Source organism: Thalassophryne amazonica, chromosome 14 (assembly GCF_902500255.1).
Source record: "Thalassophryne amazonica chromosome 14, fThaAma1.1, whole genome shotgun sequence".
Lineage (NCBI taxonomy): Eukaryota > Metazoa > Chordata > Actinopteri > Batrachoidiformes > Batrachoididae > Thalassophryne > Thalassophryne amazonica.
The window spans coordinates 95,222,800-95,238,927 of NC_047116.1; the positions used below are offsets into that span (position 1 = coordinate 95,222,800).

At 41.8% G+C, this 16,128-nt stretch overlaps 1 protein-coding gene across 1 annotated transcript in view; it reads left to right on the forward strand.

Moving 5' to 3' along the window:
* Nucleotides 1-15,276, forward strand: part of gpr39 (G protein-coupled receptor 39) — a 37,111-nt gene extending 21,835 nt beyond the window's left edge. The window contains exon 2 of the mRNA XM_034186874.1: nucleotides 14,337-15,276. Coding sequence (XP_034042765.1) covers nucleotides 14,337-14,839 — 503 coding nt within the window. The 3' untranslated portion in view covers nucleotides 14,840-15,276. The remainder of the gene's footprint in view (nucleotides 1-14,336) is intronic.
* Nucleotides 15,277-16,128: the final 852 nt, after the last annotated feature.

Below are 16,128 nucleotides of genomic sequence, written 5' to 3' on the forward strand. Positions count from 1 at the left end.
TTCTTCACAAAACGGAGCCGTTTATCAATTTGTATCAGTTCTTATAGTTATGAGAACAAGTAAATATAAACCGGCCAGAAAAGGAAGGTCGGTGATGCCTGGCTCTCAGAGGATCCGAAAACTCACTGAGGTGCCCTGAAGCAAGGCACTTATTCCCCAAATTACTCCCTGAGAGGCAGCATGCTGACATCAGTGTGTGTGTGTGTGTGTGTGTGAGGCACTTTGCGTGTGTTACAGACAGACATTATTCACATTTCTGAGCTCATTGTGATATTTTAATTCCGTTCTCTTGGATTTACTGATGATGATTTTGTTAAAGTGCTGTTACTGCCCATTTCCATTAAAAAAACAACAAATTAACTATTGAATGTATGTTTAGAGCTGTGCAGCCCTTCAAATTTTACAAAACTGACATTTTAGTTTCTACTGTAATCCAAGTATTATAATGTCAGTTTATTTTTGAATGAATGAATGAATGAGTGAGTGAGTGAACGAATTAATTTATTCGGCACATAGACTCAAAATAACAAAGAAAACTCATAAAGAAAACAGTTTATGTAACAACGCGCCCATGCGCCCGAAAGGGTGCAGGCAGAAGAAAAGTTATAAACACCCACCTCTTAAAGCACAAAATAAAAATGGATACATATGTATATAAAAATATGCATATACCCATGATAATTAATACAACATATAAATTAATCACTGAACTAAAACTTCAAAACACAAACTTGCAAACAGCAGTGCACCAAAAACAAAACAAATCGATAAATCTAATTCATCATTCTGTAATAAATCACTAAATAATTATTATAGAGCCTTTTAAAGTCAGCCGAGTTACCAAATGTTTTAATGTTAACAGGTCACTTTTTAACACCTTTAACAGAAACACAATGACTTTTTACAGTCGTTCAAATCTTTGATTTCTCAAATAATAATGTATATAACTGAAGTCCCTCATTTTAAACAGGTTTTGGACATGTTGTGGTAAAAGTTTATTTTTTACTTTAAACATAATTTGTATTATGATAAAATCAATCAAGTTCCAAAATTTTAAAATGTTGGTAGTAAATGTAGGTCACGACATCTGATCATTTGAATTTTTTCCCCTTCAGGGGCAGAAATTATACATCCCTTATTTAATGGCTAAGGAATAAAATTATAGTGGTGTCAAACAAAAAAATGTTTTTACTTAGATTACATTAGATTAGATAGAATTTTATTGATCCCTTGGTAAGACTCCCTCAGGGAAATTGAGGTTCCAGCAGCATTGTATAGCAGCACACAGGGTAAGAAGCACACAGAGTATCAAAAGTGAAAGTAAAAAAACCCAAACCAACCCCCCCAAAAAACAGTTTGCAAATATAAACATAAACACACAAATAAATTCCAGACATACAGACTTAAATCATACCCCCCCCCCCCCCCCCCCCCCCCCCCCCCCCCCCCCACACACACACAGGTAGAACATCTCAAATTTTATTCACCAGATTCTTGTCTCTTGTTCTCTAATCTCGTATTTTCTTACAGCCCACCTCTTTCTGCCAAGTAGCAACAAATCCTGGAAGTTAATTACACAAAATATTATTATTCAGTAAGAGTTCCTACGATTGGCTGGAGGTGTAACCAAAGGTACCAGGTAATACATTATTAATACATTATTCATGTTCCCCGCAGCACTGGGTTGCCATGACTACAGCTGGAGACATAATAATAATGGTGTATGAACCAGAATCTGATTCTGAATGGCAGAAAATCCTGATATTGTAAAGTTGAGAATTTAAATGGATGCTCTAGATTGTGTCTTTGCTACTAAACAAAGTAAACGTAGTTGTGGTTCAAATGTAGCTAGCTTAGCTTTGGCACCTCAACAGACCCCACACATTCATGTGAACATCAATAATTCCTTCATCATGTCAGCTGGAAAAACAGAAGCTTGGTTCTGTCACTCAGAGTATGATCACTCCTATTAATATCAGAATTTCACTATTCCAGGGGGGCATGCGACATGTAATCAGCTAGCAGCTAACTAGCAGTGCTAACTTTATCATTTGCAGATTTTCAGCTATCTTTGAAAAACAACAATTGGCGTCCACTAAATTTAGTCCCACTAACTTTAATAATATTCCTGATTTGGCTCATACTTTCTATACTGTGGCTAAACTCTGTTAAATGGAAACTATTGTTTAATTTAATTAGTACATTTAAGCAAAACAGAAGAAGGCATTCTTGAGTGCAACATCTCAAACGTAACATGCATTGCGACATCTCGAGTGCATGATTTTGCTCGAGATCTGGGAGGAAGAGGTTCCGGTGTGCTCAGAGAATTGTTGTAATCTTTGTGGTTGTTTGTGTGGAATCTGTAGTATGATCTCTTGAGCCTAAGCAGGCTGATTTTTGCATCAAATGTAGTGCATTGTGGGAAAATTATGGTGCACTTATGGAAACAGTGAATACTGTTAGATATATTATTGTTATTCACAACTGTAAGTTATGCTTGCCAGTAGAAATTCTGTCCTTTCGGAGAGGTGATGGTCTAGTGTTTAAGCGTTGGGCTTCAGAGCAGAGGATCCTCGGTTCAAACCCCAGCCTGACACCTTGCACAGCAGCATCCTGTCATCGGTGGGTGAGTGTGTCTGTGTGAATAGGTGAATGTGAGGCATCATTGTAAAGCACTTTGAGTGTCAGATGTAGATGGAAAAGTGCTATATAAATGCAGTCCATTTATTTCATATATCCTTCCAGCAAACTTTCGTATCTTGAAACTCAACAACGGTAAAATTCACAGAATCAAACTTTTATACATTAATACTGGGAGGTCAATGCTTTGTGTGACAAAATAATAATAATAATAATGATAAAAATCATGCATTTATGACATTTCTGAATGCCTTTTTAAGACTGAATTTTGGGTTTCAAGTAGGAAGTGTACCAAAAGCCCCATAATTCTCACATCGCCCACTAGATGGTGACAAAAGCTGCTCAAATGTGTGGCAGGGTCTCTACTGTTTATTCATTTGAGAAATTCATTTTGGGGGAAAAGAAGATGGGCTGACAGCCAAAAATCAACTCATAGTTGTGTCCCTCACCTTTGTGTGAAACTTACTTGTATCATCAGGGTTGATTAGGAATGTTCATCAGTCATCTTTCTTACACTTACTGATGCAGACCAACCCTCCAGTTCTCCAAAAGTACCCAGATACAGTGGTTAAAGGCTAAAATATGTTTCTGTCATTTTCCAATTTTTCCTGAAACAATAATAGAAATTCACCTGGTCTGAGGTGCATCAGGGGCTTAAAACCCTATCAATAGCCCAGACATCCTTCTCCCTGGTTGTGTCCTCCAGCTCCTTTTGGGAGCACCTCAGGCATTCTCAAGGCAGCTGAGATATGTAATCTCTTAGGGTGCCCTCGGAGTTGGATGAGCCTGGAAGGCTTTCCACATGGAGTTGTCCTAGAGGAAAGAGCTCTCGAATTACTATAGCTGAAACTGCAGTGATGAAGAGGTTCTGCTACATTTACAGATGAGTCCTTGACTCTTAAAACAGATGATAATCAATGCTTCTGGAAGAAATGAGTCAATATCTTCTGGAATTGACCAACCAGATTATCACGTTAAGTCACATGGTATTTGACACTGTAAAGGGGCGTGCCCTCATGCAATGAAAAAAGAGAATAGTAGAACCAACTTGTAAGTTAGAGTTGGTCTAACTTATTAACTTAAGTTCAAACAACTTAATTAATTTAGATGTTACCAATTGAAACTACTTTTTAAGTTGGTTATTTTTCATGGTCGAACACAAAAAGTGGTGTGAAGGGAATGAGGATGCATGGGACTCATGCAATGGGACTGCAGCAAGTGCACATGGTCCCATGTTCCCACTGAGTGTTACATCAACTCTATCATAGTGTTAAATCCATTCTATCAAAGTCTATCATACGGTGCATCCAGAAAGTATTCACAGCACTTCGCTTTGTTCACATTTTGTTACAGCTTTATTCCAAAATGGATGACATTCATTTTTTTCTCAAAATTCTGCACACAATACCCCATAATGACAATGTGAAAAATGTTTTTTGAGATTTTTGCAAATTTATTAAAAATGAAAAAAAAAAATCTTTGCCATGAAGTTCAAAATTTAGCTCAGGTGCCTCCTGTTTCCACTGATCATCCTTGAGATGTTTCTACACCTTAATTGGAGTCCACCTGGGGTAATACACACACCTGTCTACATATAAGGTCCCACAGTTGACAGTCAGAGCACAAACCAAGCATGAAATCAAAGGAATTGTCTGTAGACCTCCTTGACAGGATTGTCTTGAGGCACAAATCTGGGGAAGGGTACAGAAACATTTCTGCTGCTTTGAAGGTCCTAATGAGCACAGTGGCCTCCATCATCTGTAAATGTAAGATGTTCAGATCCACCAGGACTCTTCCTAGACCTGGCCGCCCGTCTAAGCTGAGCGATCAGGGGAGAATGGCCTTCTTCAGGGAGGTGACTTCGAAGCCGATGGTCACTCTGTCAGAGCTGAACCTTCCAGAAGGACAACCATCTCTGCAGCAATCCACCAATCAGGCCTGTATGGTAGAGTGTCTAGACAGAAGCCACTCCTTAGTAAAAGGCACATGGCAGCCCACCTGGAGTTTGACAAAAGACACCTGAAGGACTCTCAGACCAGGAGAAACAAAGTTCTCTGGTCTGATGAGACAAAGATTGAACTCTTTGGTGTCATGTTTGGAGGAAACCAGGCACCATCTCTACAGTGAAGCATAGTGGTGGCAGCATCATGCTGTGGGGTTGTTTTTCAGCAGCAGGAACTGGGAGACTAGTCAGGATTGACGGAAAGATGAATGCAGCAATGTACAGAGACATCCTGGATGAAAACCTGCTCCAGAGCGCTCTTGACCTCAGACTGGGGCGACGGTTCATCTTTCAGTAGGACATTGACCCTAAACACACAGCCAAGATATCACAGGAGTGGATTCAGGACAACTCTGAATGTCCTTGCGTGGCCCAGCCAGAGCCCAGACCTGAATCTGATTGAACATCTCTGGAGAGATCTGAAAATGGCTGTGTACCGACGCTCCCCATCCAACCTGATGGAGCTTGAGAGGTGCTGCAAAGAGGAATGGACTAAACTGCCCAAAGATAGGTGCACCAAGCTTGTGGCATCATATTCAAGAAGACTTGAGGCTGTAATTGCTGCCAAAGAATAGAATACGAGGGCTGTCAATAAAGTATAGGTCCTTTTTATTGTTTTCAAAAACTATAGGAAAAACTATGGATTTCATTCATATGTTTTTACGTCAGACATGCTTGAACCCTCGTGTGCATGCGTGAGTTTTTCCGCGCCTGTCGGTGACGTCATTCGCCTGTGAGCACTCCTTGTGGGAGGAGTCGTCCAGCCCCTCGTCGGAATTCCTTTGTCTGAGAAGTTGCTGAGAGACTGGCGCTTTGTTTGATCAAAATTTTTTCTAAACCTGTGAGACACATCGAAGTGGACACGGTTTGAAAAATTAAGCTGGTTTTCAGTGAAAATTTGAACGGCTGATGAGAGATTTTGAGGTGATACTGTCGCTTTAAGGACTTCCCACGGAGCGAGATGTCGTGCAGCGCTCTCAGGCGCCGTTGTCAGCCTGTTTCAAGCTGAAAACCTCCACATTTCAGGCTCTATTGATCCAGGACGTCGTGAGAGAACAGAGAAGTTTCAGAAGAAGTCAGTTTCAGCATTTTATCCGGATATTCCACTGTTAAAGGAGATTTTTTTAATGAAAGACGTGCGGACGGGTCCACGCGTCGGGACGCAGCCGGCGCGGTGTGGCGGCACAGGAAAAACACCTCCGTATTGATAACCATTTGTAAAATCCAGGCGGCTTTTGATGGCTTTCAGTGGAGTGAGTATATGAGAAATTGTTTAACAGCTGGACATGTTCCAACTTGTCCTTAAGGCTTCCAACGGAGGTGTTTTTCCTGTGGCGGAGCGAGCCGACACTGCAATCTGTCCGCACGTCTTTCATTAAAAAAATCTCCTTTAACAGTGGAATATCTGGATAAAATGCTGAAACTGACGACGGCGCCTGAAAGCGCTGCACGACGTCTCGCACCGTGGGAAGTCCTTAAAGCGACAGTATCACCTCAAAATCTCTCATCAGCCGTTAAAATTTTCACTGAAAACCAGCTTAATTTTTCGAACCGTGTCCACTTCGATGTGTCTCACAGGTTTAGAAAAAATTTTGATCAAACAAAGCGCCAGTCTCTCAGCAACTTCTCAGACAAAGGAATTCCGACGAGGGGCTGGACGACTCCTCCCACAAGGAGTGCTCACAGGCGAATGACGTCACCGACAGGCGTGGAAAAACTCACGCATGCGCACGAGGGTTCAAGCATGTCTGATGTAAAAACATATGAATGAAATCCATATAGTTTTTGGAAAAAATAAAAAGGACCTATACTTTATTGACAGACCTCGTAGATGTTTATTCTGGTGGCACTTTCCAAAAAGCTATACACACAAAACAACACAAGAGGTGCTTTAAATATAACAATGAACAGCTTCACATGACGGCAAGACCTTCTTAGAATACCAAAAAAAGAAAACAAAAAAAAAAGGTGCTTAATAAATTATTAAGGTGCTTAGTACTTAGTGAGGTAGGATACTTTTAGATATGCAAACACACTGTATTATTTATTGCACGTTGATATCCGTTACTGAGTGTCTGTTTGGGGGGGAGTAATAGAGGCTACAGCTCTGGGGAAAAAGCTGTTCCTTAGTCTATCAGTCTCTGTCCTTAGAGTGTGGTACCTCTTCCCCAGCGGCAGAGGAGCAAATGGGGAATATCCAGGGTGGCTGTTGTCCTTGCAGATGGCCCCGTGTCCGGGAGCTCATCTCCTACAATCCTCTGTGCTGTCTTCACCACCCGGGACAGACCTTTTCTGTCCTCTGCCGTGCAGCTGGTCTACTACACTGTGCAGCCTTGGCAGAGGATGCTCTTGATGGTGCTCCTGTAGAAGTTCTGGAGCAGCTGTGGAGCCAGACCAGCCTGCTTCAGCTTCTTCAGGAAGAATTTCCTCTGTTGGGCTTTTTTCACCAGGTTGTGGGTGTGTAATGTTCATGTCAAATCCTTGGTGATGTGGGTGCCAAGGAACCCTCTCCATCTCTTCTCCTCTGATGTGTAATGGGGGCTGTGAGACTCTCCTCGTCGTCCTGAAGGTGTACTAAAGGTGCATTATTGAGCAAAGCATGTGAATACTTAGGTACGTGTGATTTCTTAGTTGTTTTTTGTTTGTTTAATAAATTTGCAAATTTAAAAAAAAAACTTTTATGTTGTCATTATGTGGTGTTGTGAGTTGAATTTTGAGGGAAAAGGTTTATAAATGCACCATAGTGCTAAATCAATTGTACTGACATTAATTCATAAATGGTGTGTAATTTAAAAAAAACCTTCATGGGGGTGGAGCTTATCCCAGCAGTCACAGGGCGTGAGGCACCTGGACAGGATACAGAACCACTTATAGCATGGAGATTTAACCCATGAAAATCTCGACACAAACAACAAAACTTGATATGAGAAGTTTTCAAATCCATTTTCATGTCATACAGCTACTTTTTGATTTCAGCAGTGGAATTTATCATGTTGACCAGTTCAGGTTTAGGTTGTTGAACCTGACCGGTCTGTCCCTCCTTGGTGGCCCACGTGAGGACCTTCTGTGAAACTGCTGACATATCATGGCTTCATCCACCTTAGAACTTCAGACCCGTCAGGCTTCACGTACTCAGTCATCGTCGGTGATGTCGGCAATAAATGTTTCTGCTGAGGACAGCTTTAAAGGACTCATAATAAAATTTGTACCAAAAATTTATTTCATGAGTCGTACACCATCAATTTTAGACTGTAAATGGTTTTTGCTGTGATCCATAATTCTTACCTCATTTGGAAGTACTTTACTGATATATCCTGACATCTGTGAGCAGAACGTTTAAGATTGTTATATTTATAAAGAGGTGAACGTGTCATAAAGTTAAAAACATGAAACATGACACATTTAGTGAAATTACCTTCAACCTGATTCAGAATCTACACTTATGATTCAAATGTGCAGCAAATATGGAAATCTGAAAAGTTTGAAAGCATTTTTTTAGACATAACAAACATAATTCCCTGGAACAAGGATCTCTACCAACAGGTGCAACATCTCCGAAAGAAACTCTACAATAAAAACGATTAGACGAGCGCCGTTACGCCAAACATCTCCCCAAAACTGATGAAAAGTTATTCAAGCATTTTAATGAGTGAGGATCTTCTGCTTGCGTTCAAATGACTTTGTTCACTCTCTATCCAGAGTGGAGCTCAACATTACGAATGGTCTCTTCTTTCTCCATTTGCAGTGGCAGGATAAATCACTCGCTCACTCTCTCTGTGTGCTTGACGGACTCATAAATGACTTGCTTTTCCCACTCTGAGGGGCTTCAGCTGAATAACATTTAATGACTTCAGCACAGTTGTAAAAGTGGCGAAACCTTAATGGACCTTTTCTCAAATTTGCAATTACTCGTCGCAGTTTAATTACACGAGGTTTTGTCTTTGACAAATGTCCACCTGCCCAACTGGTTTAAACCCACCAGTTGTTTTGAAACAGAAAAATAGCAGCCTATAAATACAAGCACTCTACTGACTGTCTCCCACTAGTTCTGCATTATTTATTTTTTTTTTGTGATACATCTCATTTTTGTGCATCCTGACTATATATAATCCGTGTGCATGCTGATGCAAAGAGGCAGTGACACTCATTCCTTCAGTTTGCCGTACTTTGGGAATCTGAGTGATTTCAGCCCTCACTCATCTGCTCCCTCATTAACTTTTTTCATTTCTGTAATTTCATAGATACATGTGCTTTAAATTCACAGGCAACTGAGAGCACGATACACTTATGGCTGGTGAAGTGATTCCGTCTTCAGTCAGGTCCCATCCATTAACACCGGAGGAAATATATCACTTCCCTTCACACTTCTTCTTCATTTTACTGTCAACTGACAAAGTAGTTTCAAAAACAGAGCATCGATTGGAAGTTCCTCATTGTCGGTTATCTACAGATCTACATGTCCACGTGTCCATATCCTCAACGAAGTCCTGTAACTCTTCCTGGGGGATCCTGAAGACATTCCCAAGCCAGCTGGGAAAGATACTACCTCCAGCGTGTCCTGGGTCTTTCTCAGGGCCCCCTCCTGGTTGGACATGCCTAGAAGACCTCCCTAGAGAGACCACTGGAGGAATCCTCCTCACCATATGCCCAAACCACCTTAGCTGGATCCTTTTGATGTGAATTGGTAGTTGAGCTTCTCACCCTGTCCAGGAGTGTAAGCCCAGATACCTGACAGAGGAATCTCATTCCTGCTGCTTGTATCCGCGATCTTATTCTTTTGGTCATTACCAAAAGTTCATGATCATAGGTGAGGACCCAAGCATAAATAAACTGGTAAATCCAGAGTGTTGCCTTCTGGCTCAGCTTCTTCTTCACCACGACGGTCCGGTGCAGCATCTGTAAAACATCTGATGCCGTCTCAGTTTGAATTTCGAGCTCACGCTGCAACTCATGAAAAAGACTTAAAATCCACCACTTGGGGCAATAACGTCCATTATAACAGCTACTATTTTCTTATAATATACTACTCCATTTTCTCCCTCTTCATCTTCTCATTGAGTGTGAGTGTGGATGTAGTTTAGGTCAAAGAGGTCATATTAGTTTTATTAGATGCTGAAGTGATGTATTCTTAAAAAAATACATATAGAGATAAAAGAAATATCCATTTCTGCACCTGTTACTTTACACTGAAAGAAGGCGTTTCTTGTTATTCTTTCTCTCCTTCTAAAGTTGTGAAAATGACTTTTTAATCTACATTTTACAGCTATGATTGGTTGGTGTTAACATGTTAAACATCACCTAGGTTTTAGAACTGTGCGACGGTGAATGCAGGAACTTATTTGTGACTAAGCAAAAGTTGGGTTTGACTTTAGACGTCCATGAGCCCGTCTCATCAGTGGACAGGAATATTTAGCTCCTCTTTGGAGACGCAAAGAATTTGAGGGGACTTCATGTATTTGTGGTGATGCAGGAGGAGTTTTACAGCTACAGTGTTCCCACATGCACACGCTACGACTCGAGTGTGCACGTGGCGATTTGAGAGAATGAAATGAAGAAAATAAATAAAGAAACCTGCACATGTTCACAGAGAACTTTAGTCATTTACCACGGCTAAGACACACACAGAATCTGTGTCTAATCAGTAACAAGAGTCATGTTTTCTCTAAGTGACCTTTCGAGATGTAACTGAAGTACGAGCGATATTTTTAAATGCCACGACAAACTGCCAAAGTACTTCATTCCTCCAGTCTGAGCCACTTTTGGTGATTTGAAACTAAGTGCAGCTGACTGTCAAAATGACTGTGTGCCATGAAAGTTATTTACAGCAGATGGATGAGACAGAACAGCTCATGATCAAGTCAGGTCGCGTCTTCACCACATTTATGACTCCACATAACTGTCTTTTGGTCCTGGATGGCAACCACCCAGGGAGACAACCGGTGTTGCAGACCGAGCGGTCCGCCCCTAAAAATCGGTCCACCCTGCCTCCACGGCGCATGTGTCATTTTGGAGCTCTGAGACAGAGTCTCTTCACCCAAAGCGTTCAGATGGATTAATGTGATTATTAACCATCAGATGACAAAGTAAAACCTCTTAAATCATTCTAAAGTCAGCTTTAAGCAGAAACGAGGCGAAACTCGGTGAAGCTTTGAAATGACTGATGCACAGTGAACGCATCAGCTAACAGCTCATGTAGCGGCGGCGCTCTGATCGCTTCCTCTGTCTTTTATGTGGAAATGATCGCTGTACAAAAGCTTCAGATATCTGTCATTGAGACAGATGATGACTGGAGGCAGTTTGAAGCAGAAATGAGGTGATAATCAATGAATCGCGGCTGATGACTCACGCACAGTGAAGGCAGGGCACCGATTTTTAGGGGGGACCGTTCAGTCGGCGACACTGGTTCATTCCCACAACTCCAAAACAGCCATCTACCTGCTGTAGCAAGGTGAGAAGTGGGCGTCCACTAGGCCTTCCCCAGCTACTGGTGTCCTCAACACACAGTCACCTGTGTTCTGGATCATGCACCACATGGCCAAAATGTCAAAGCTGGATACTCATCATCTGAGTCTCTCTAAGGAAGTGGTCATTTGACACAAAGCCATTTCAGAGATACCCAACGATCCTCTCACATGATCTAGTACCAAAGATATTGGCATCCCCAAACACCTCTGTCCAACGACCCTGTGACTCCATGAGCTCCTCCCAGGGACTTCATGTTCTCAAAGGCTGAGGACCCACAGACAGGAATGCTGTTACTGAGATAAGTGAATGTCTCTTCAAGTTCCAATACTTTCACCACATACAGATACATATCTGTTGACTGAGAAGTTGTTAAAAGTCTGAATCTCAGTCTTGATCCAGGAAAATTGCAAACCCAGACACTCCGATTCCTCACTCAGCTTCTCAAGAGCTGCAATCAAGAGTATCCATTGATATGGCAGATATCACAACATTATCAAGCCCAGCAAAACTTTCCTCACCAACAAAAGCACCTAGATCACTGGTTTCCACAACTCACCCAACACCAAGTCCGTGCAAGCACTGAACCATGTAGGAGCCAAAACACATCCCTGAGGAACGCCAGTTTTCAATCAGAATCTCTACCCCCCACTCTGCACAGTAATCACAGTATGTGTGTATAGGCTGGTTGTGATGTCTAATAACATTAGGGATCCTACAAATTCTCAGGATGTACCAGAGAACAGCTTGATCAACTGAATCAAATGGTTTTTACAAAAAATCAACATAGGTTGCGAAGAAGCACTGTCGATGGTTGGCTTCTTTTGCATGAAGCCAGACTGTTCCAGTTACTGAGCAGAAAGTAGGTGGGACTGAATCCTATTAAGAATGACCCTTACAAGCACCTTTCTCGGCACAGAGAGCATTGTGATAGCCCTATAGCTGTTCCAATCCATACGATTGCCCTTTCCTTTCCAGATTGGGACAAGTCCTTACTTCCAGTCTGTAGGAATGATACCTGTCTCCCAGATTGAAACAAAGAGTGTTTGCAATGCCATGAGAACAGCATCTCCACCTGCTTCTAGGAGATCAGCTTCCAATGCCACAGATTCGTGGAGCTTTCCTCTTCCTCGGCTGTTTTATGACCTTTGTGAGCTCACCAAGATTTGCTGGTTTTCAATTGCAAGAATCCAGAAATATATAACATCCTAGTTGAAGGATCAGCCTCATACAGCTGCTCAAAGTAGGTGGTCCAATGTGACAGTACATCAGAAGCATCTGTCTGGACTGAGCCATCCTCGGCCGTACCTACAGAGGGACGAGGAGTAGCTTTGGAGGAACAAAGTGCTTGGCGCCCTTTTGTAAGCAGGTTGAGGGTCATTAGACCACAGAAGGTGTCACTTAACCATAGGTTCCACTAACAAATGCCTCTTTGTCCATTCTCAGGGTCATCACAGCCCGCTTTCTAAGTGTCCTGTACAGTTTTGTGGTATGATAATCCTTCTCATCTCCACTCAACGATGAAGCTGTGAGTGGCTGATTAGACAGACACCATGCATCATCCAAAATATTAGACTGATATTTTGCTTAGTATTTTAGCTCTCTCTATTAGAGCCTGACTCATACATCAGTCGGCCAATTATACTGACCAGCATTAACCTTTTCACATATCGATATCAGCATCACTTTTGTTGATATGAAAACCTTTATTTTACCAAGTGGCAACTCTGTGGTTTCTCCTTCTGAACAGACACAATTTTCATCACAGTCTCTTCAGCCCTTATAGATGTAATAGTATAAAGTATTATATTATAAATAATAATCAAGTAATATTATGAAAATATAATAATTTCCTTGCTTCTAAAATCATTCTGAAATACAATTTCACTCATTCTTATGCACAAGGTATATGAAGCAGCCATATGTGTTAGCGATTTATTTTTAGAAGTTCAACTTTAACCTTGAAATGTCGTCTTTTTTTTTTTTCCAGACAGCAGTTGCCTTCAGGGTAAAGTTAGGATTAGGTCAAGGGTAAGGTCTGTGTCATCTCTACTGCCAGTCACATGAGTGATATGCTCGTGACTCTGTGGTCATGTGACATTCTTCATCCGCCCCCCAGTATTGAATCTGGAGCAGGATGGTGATGGACGTCAGTTTCCATGGTGACCTTTAATTTACCTTGTAGAACAGCAAAACTAAACCTGTCTTATGCAGCTTCCGGCAAACGGAGAATTTATTGTCTGATACCATCTTGTTGCCAGCTGTTCCTGATCTGATTGTGTCTGTTTTCTGCACTATTTCAGCTTGAAAACACAACATCTGGAGCTGGCGGCAAGTTTTCATTGTCACTGCAAAAAATTTTCATAATTATCATCATAAATCTACTATTCATGTAATTGAGGATGAAGCATTCATTTTCTGTTTTTTTTTTATTTTTTTTTATCTGGTCTCTGTTGACACTTTTATCTTTTGACACTGGTGATAAATAATGTGATGTAACGACTTGGCTGGTTAATTATAAATATACGTGTTGTTCCTCAACAGGACATGATGTCTCAAACCAAACAGTTTTGTTAGTGTTGAAATCCTGTTTGCTCACAGTATAATTCCCTTTTCAAACATTGCAGGGAAACGGATAAATACCAGATTAGACAATCAGGATGTTTGGTCCTTCTGGAGAGAAAGGACACGACACAGACATGAGATCAACATGAGGCAGTTGTTGCATACTTCCAGTCCCGACTGACCAAAGGCCAATAAAATATAAAACTAAAAAGTGTTTTCACCAGCATAAAAAAATGGGTTGGTAGCTTGGTAGTCCTTACTTGTGTGAAGCGCCATGAGGCAGCTTTGCTGTGATTTGGCGCTATATAAATGAAATAAACTGAAATAGAAAATGCTTCAAGTGAATGAAACTCAACTCAACGTGAAACAAAGAACAGAGCAACTTGAGTGGAAAACTGAAGAATTCTCAAAGCTCTTATACTTTGAGGAGACAGCCCCCCCCCCCACAGGTCTTTAACCTGTTTAAGGACAGATGAACAGAGGGCTTGGTGGAGGTATGTGCTGCGCGTGTCCTTTTGTTTTTTTGATTTCGTCTTTCTTTGTTTTTGTATTTTTTGGCTGTCCCCGCAAGGACAGAACCAGTGGCTGTCAGGTGATGTGACTTTGACATCCAGGATACACAGCCCTCTAGATTTATACTAATCTCTGTTTCTGTTTCTGTCCTCAGGTCTCATTGTGGCGTCCTTGATGGTTTGCTGGCTTCCCAACCAGGTTCGTCGTCTTATGATGGCCAGTGTGTCCAAGTCCAAGTGGACGGCCTTCTACTTCCGCACCTACATCACCCTTCACCCTGTGGCTGACACCTTCTTCTACCTCAGCTCCGTCCTCAACCCCTTCCTGTACAACCTGTCCTCCAGACAGTTCAGGGAGGTGTTTGTCCAAGTGCTGCGGTGCCGCCTCACCATCCAGCATGTCAACAAGCACACGGTGCCAATCTCTCAAGCCTCCTCCGCGCGCTCTTTACGACCCCTACTCTTCAAGTCTCTGCGTCGCAGCAGGTGGAGTAACTCCCCACAAGAAGAAGAGAAAAAACCGCCCTCCTTCTCAACCTTTCAGCCTCAAAGCGACTCAGGAGTGGCTTCAAACGTGCCAGAGTCCATCAGCATGACTGAAGAGTCGGATTCCACTTTCAAACCAAAGATAAATATTCCAGCAGAGAGTGAGATATAAAATGCTGCACAGTTTAATACAACTCCGGCTCAAGTTCAGATGGTGCAAGACGCTTTAGTCGAGGACACAGGGACAGTCCTGACACCAAATCAACACAGAATAGAGTCAGACGTTTTCAGGAAAGGACAAAGTGACCTGGTAACAGAAAAACAACAGAAAGGTTTCTTACTGGCAGCGGCGGCTCCAAACATTAGTGAGGCAGTCAAAGCTGCCAAAGGGTGGTAACAAAGGCTGATAGTCACATGCACAAGTGCACCGTATCTGAATATTGTTGCTTTAAACAAGGTCTTGGACGCCTTGGCCTTGAGGCTTCAAAGCTTCAGTCATCTCAAGAAAATTCAAGGAATTTCAAGGCATGTGGAACTGCTGTGGCACAAACTCATCTTTCTGGAGAGTCGTGACAATATGATATAGTTTGAGCTCAGATGTTAAGAGTACATACAGTAGATTTTCTGGGGGTCGGTGAGGTCAGACCGTACCCTTGTGGAGAGTCTTGGAGCAACTTATGTTGTGATTTGGCTCCATATGAGGAAAACAAATTAAACTGAACTCATCTGAATTGTGGTTTTGGTTTTGTGTGATAATTCAACTGATTTAAATACGTGTAATATTACAGAGCAGGTAGCTCAGTGGCTAAGGAGCCGGCCGGCCAGTATCCAGACCTGGGTTCAAATCCTGCTCATGTTACCCATCTGTGTCCTTGGACAAAACACTTAATCTACATTGTTTCAGTCCACCCTTGACTGGGGAAGTAACCAGTGTTGGACTAGTGTCCTGTCCAGGGGAAGTTGTAGATTCTCATCTGCTTGACGTTAAGTAATCTGGAGATAAGCACCAGCCCCAGTGGACCTCAGGGCCTATGGAGGACTTACTACAGAAACACGTCCAGCCTCAAGATAACTCTGAAGGTTCCAGTGTTATCTTGAATCAGGGTCACCACAGCAGATCCACACTGGATCAGTCACACACCCAACAAATTTCAAATTCAAATTGATTAATTTATATAGTGCCAATTCACGACAAACTCGTCTCAAGGCGCTTCACACAACATAAAACAACAACAAAACCAAATTAAAAATTTTAAACACAATAAAAAGATGACCATAAAAGAATACAAGAATAAAAGCACTTCATAACACTAACGATAAAACAGAGAAAACAAAAGAGTCTGTAAACGTGACTTAAAAGTCTCCACAGTATCCGACTGCCGAATGTGTGCCGGGAGATCGTTCCACAGAGCTGGGACAGAGTAGGAGAAAGCTCTGTGACCGGCAGACTTTTTATTTACC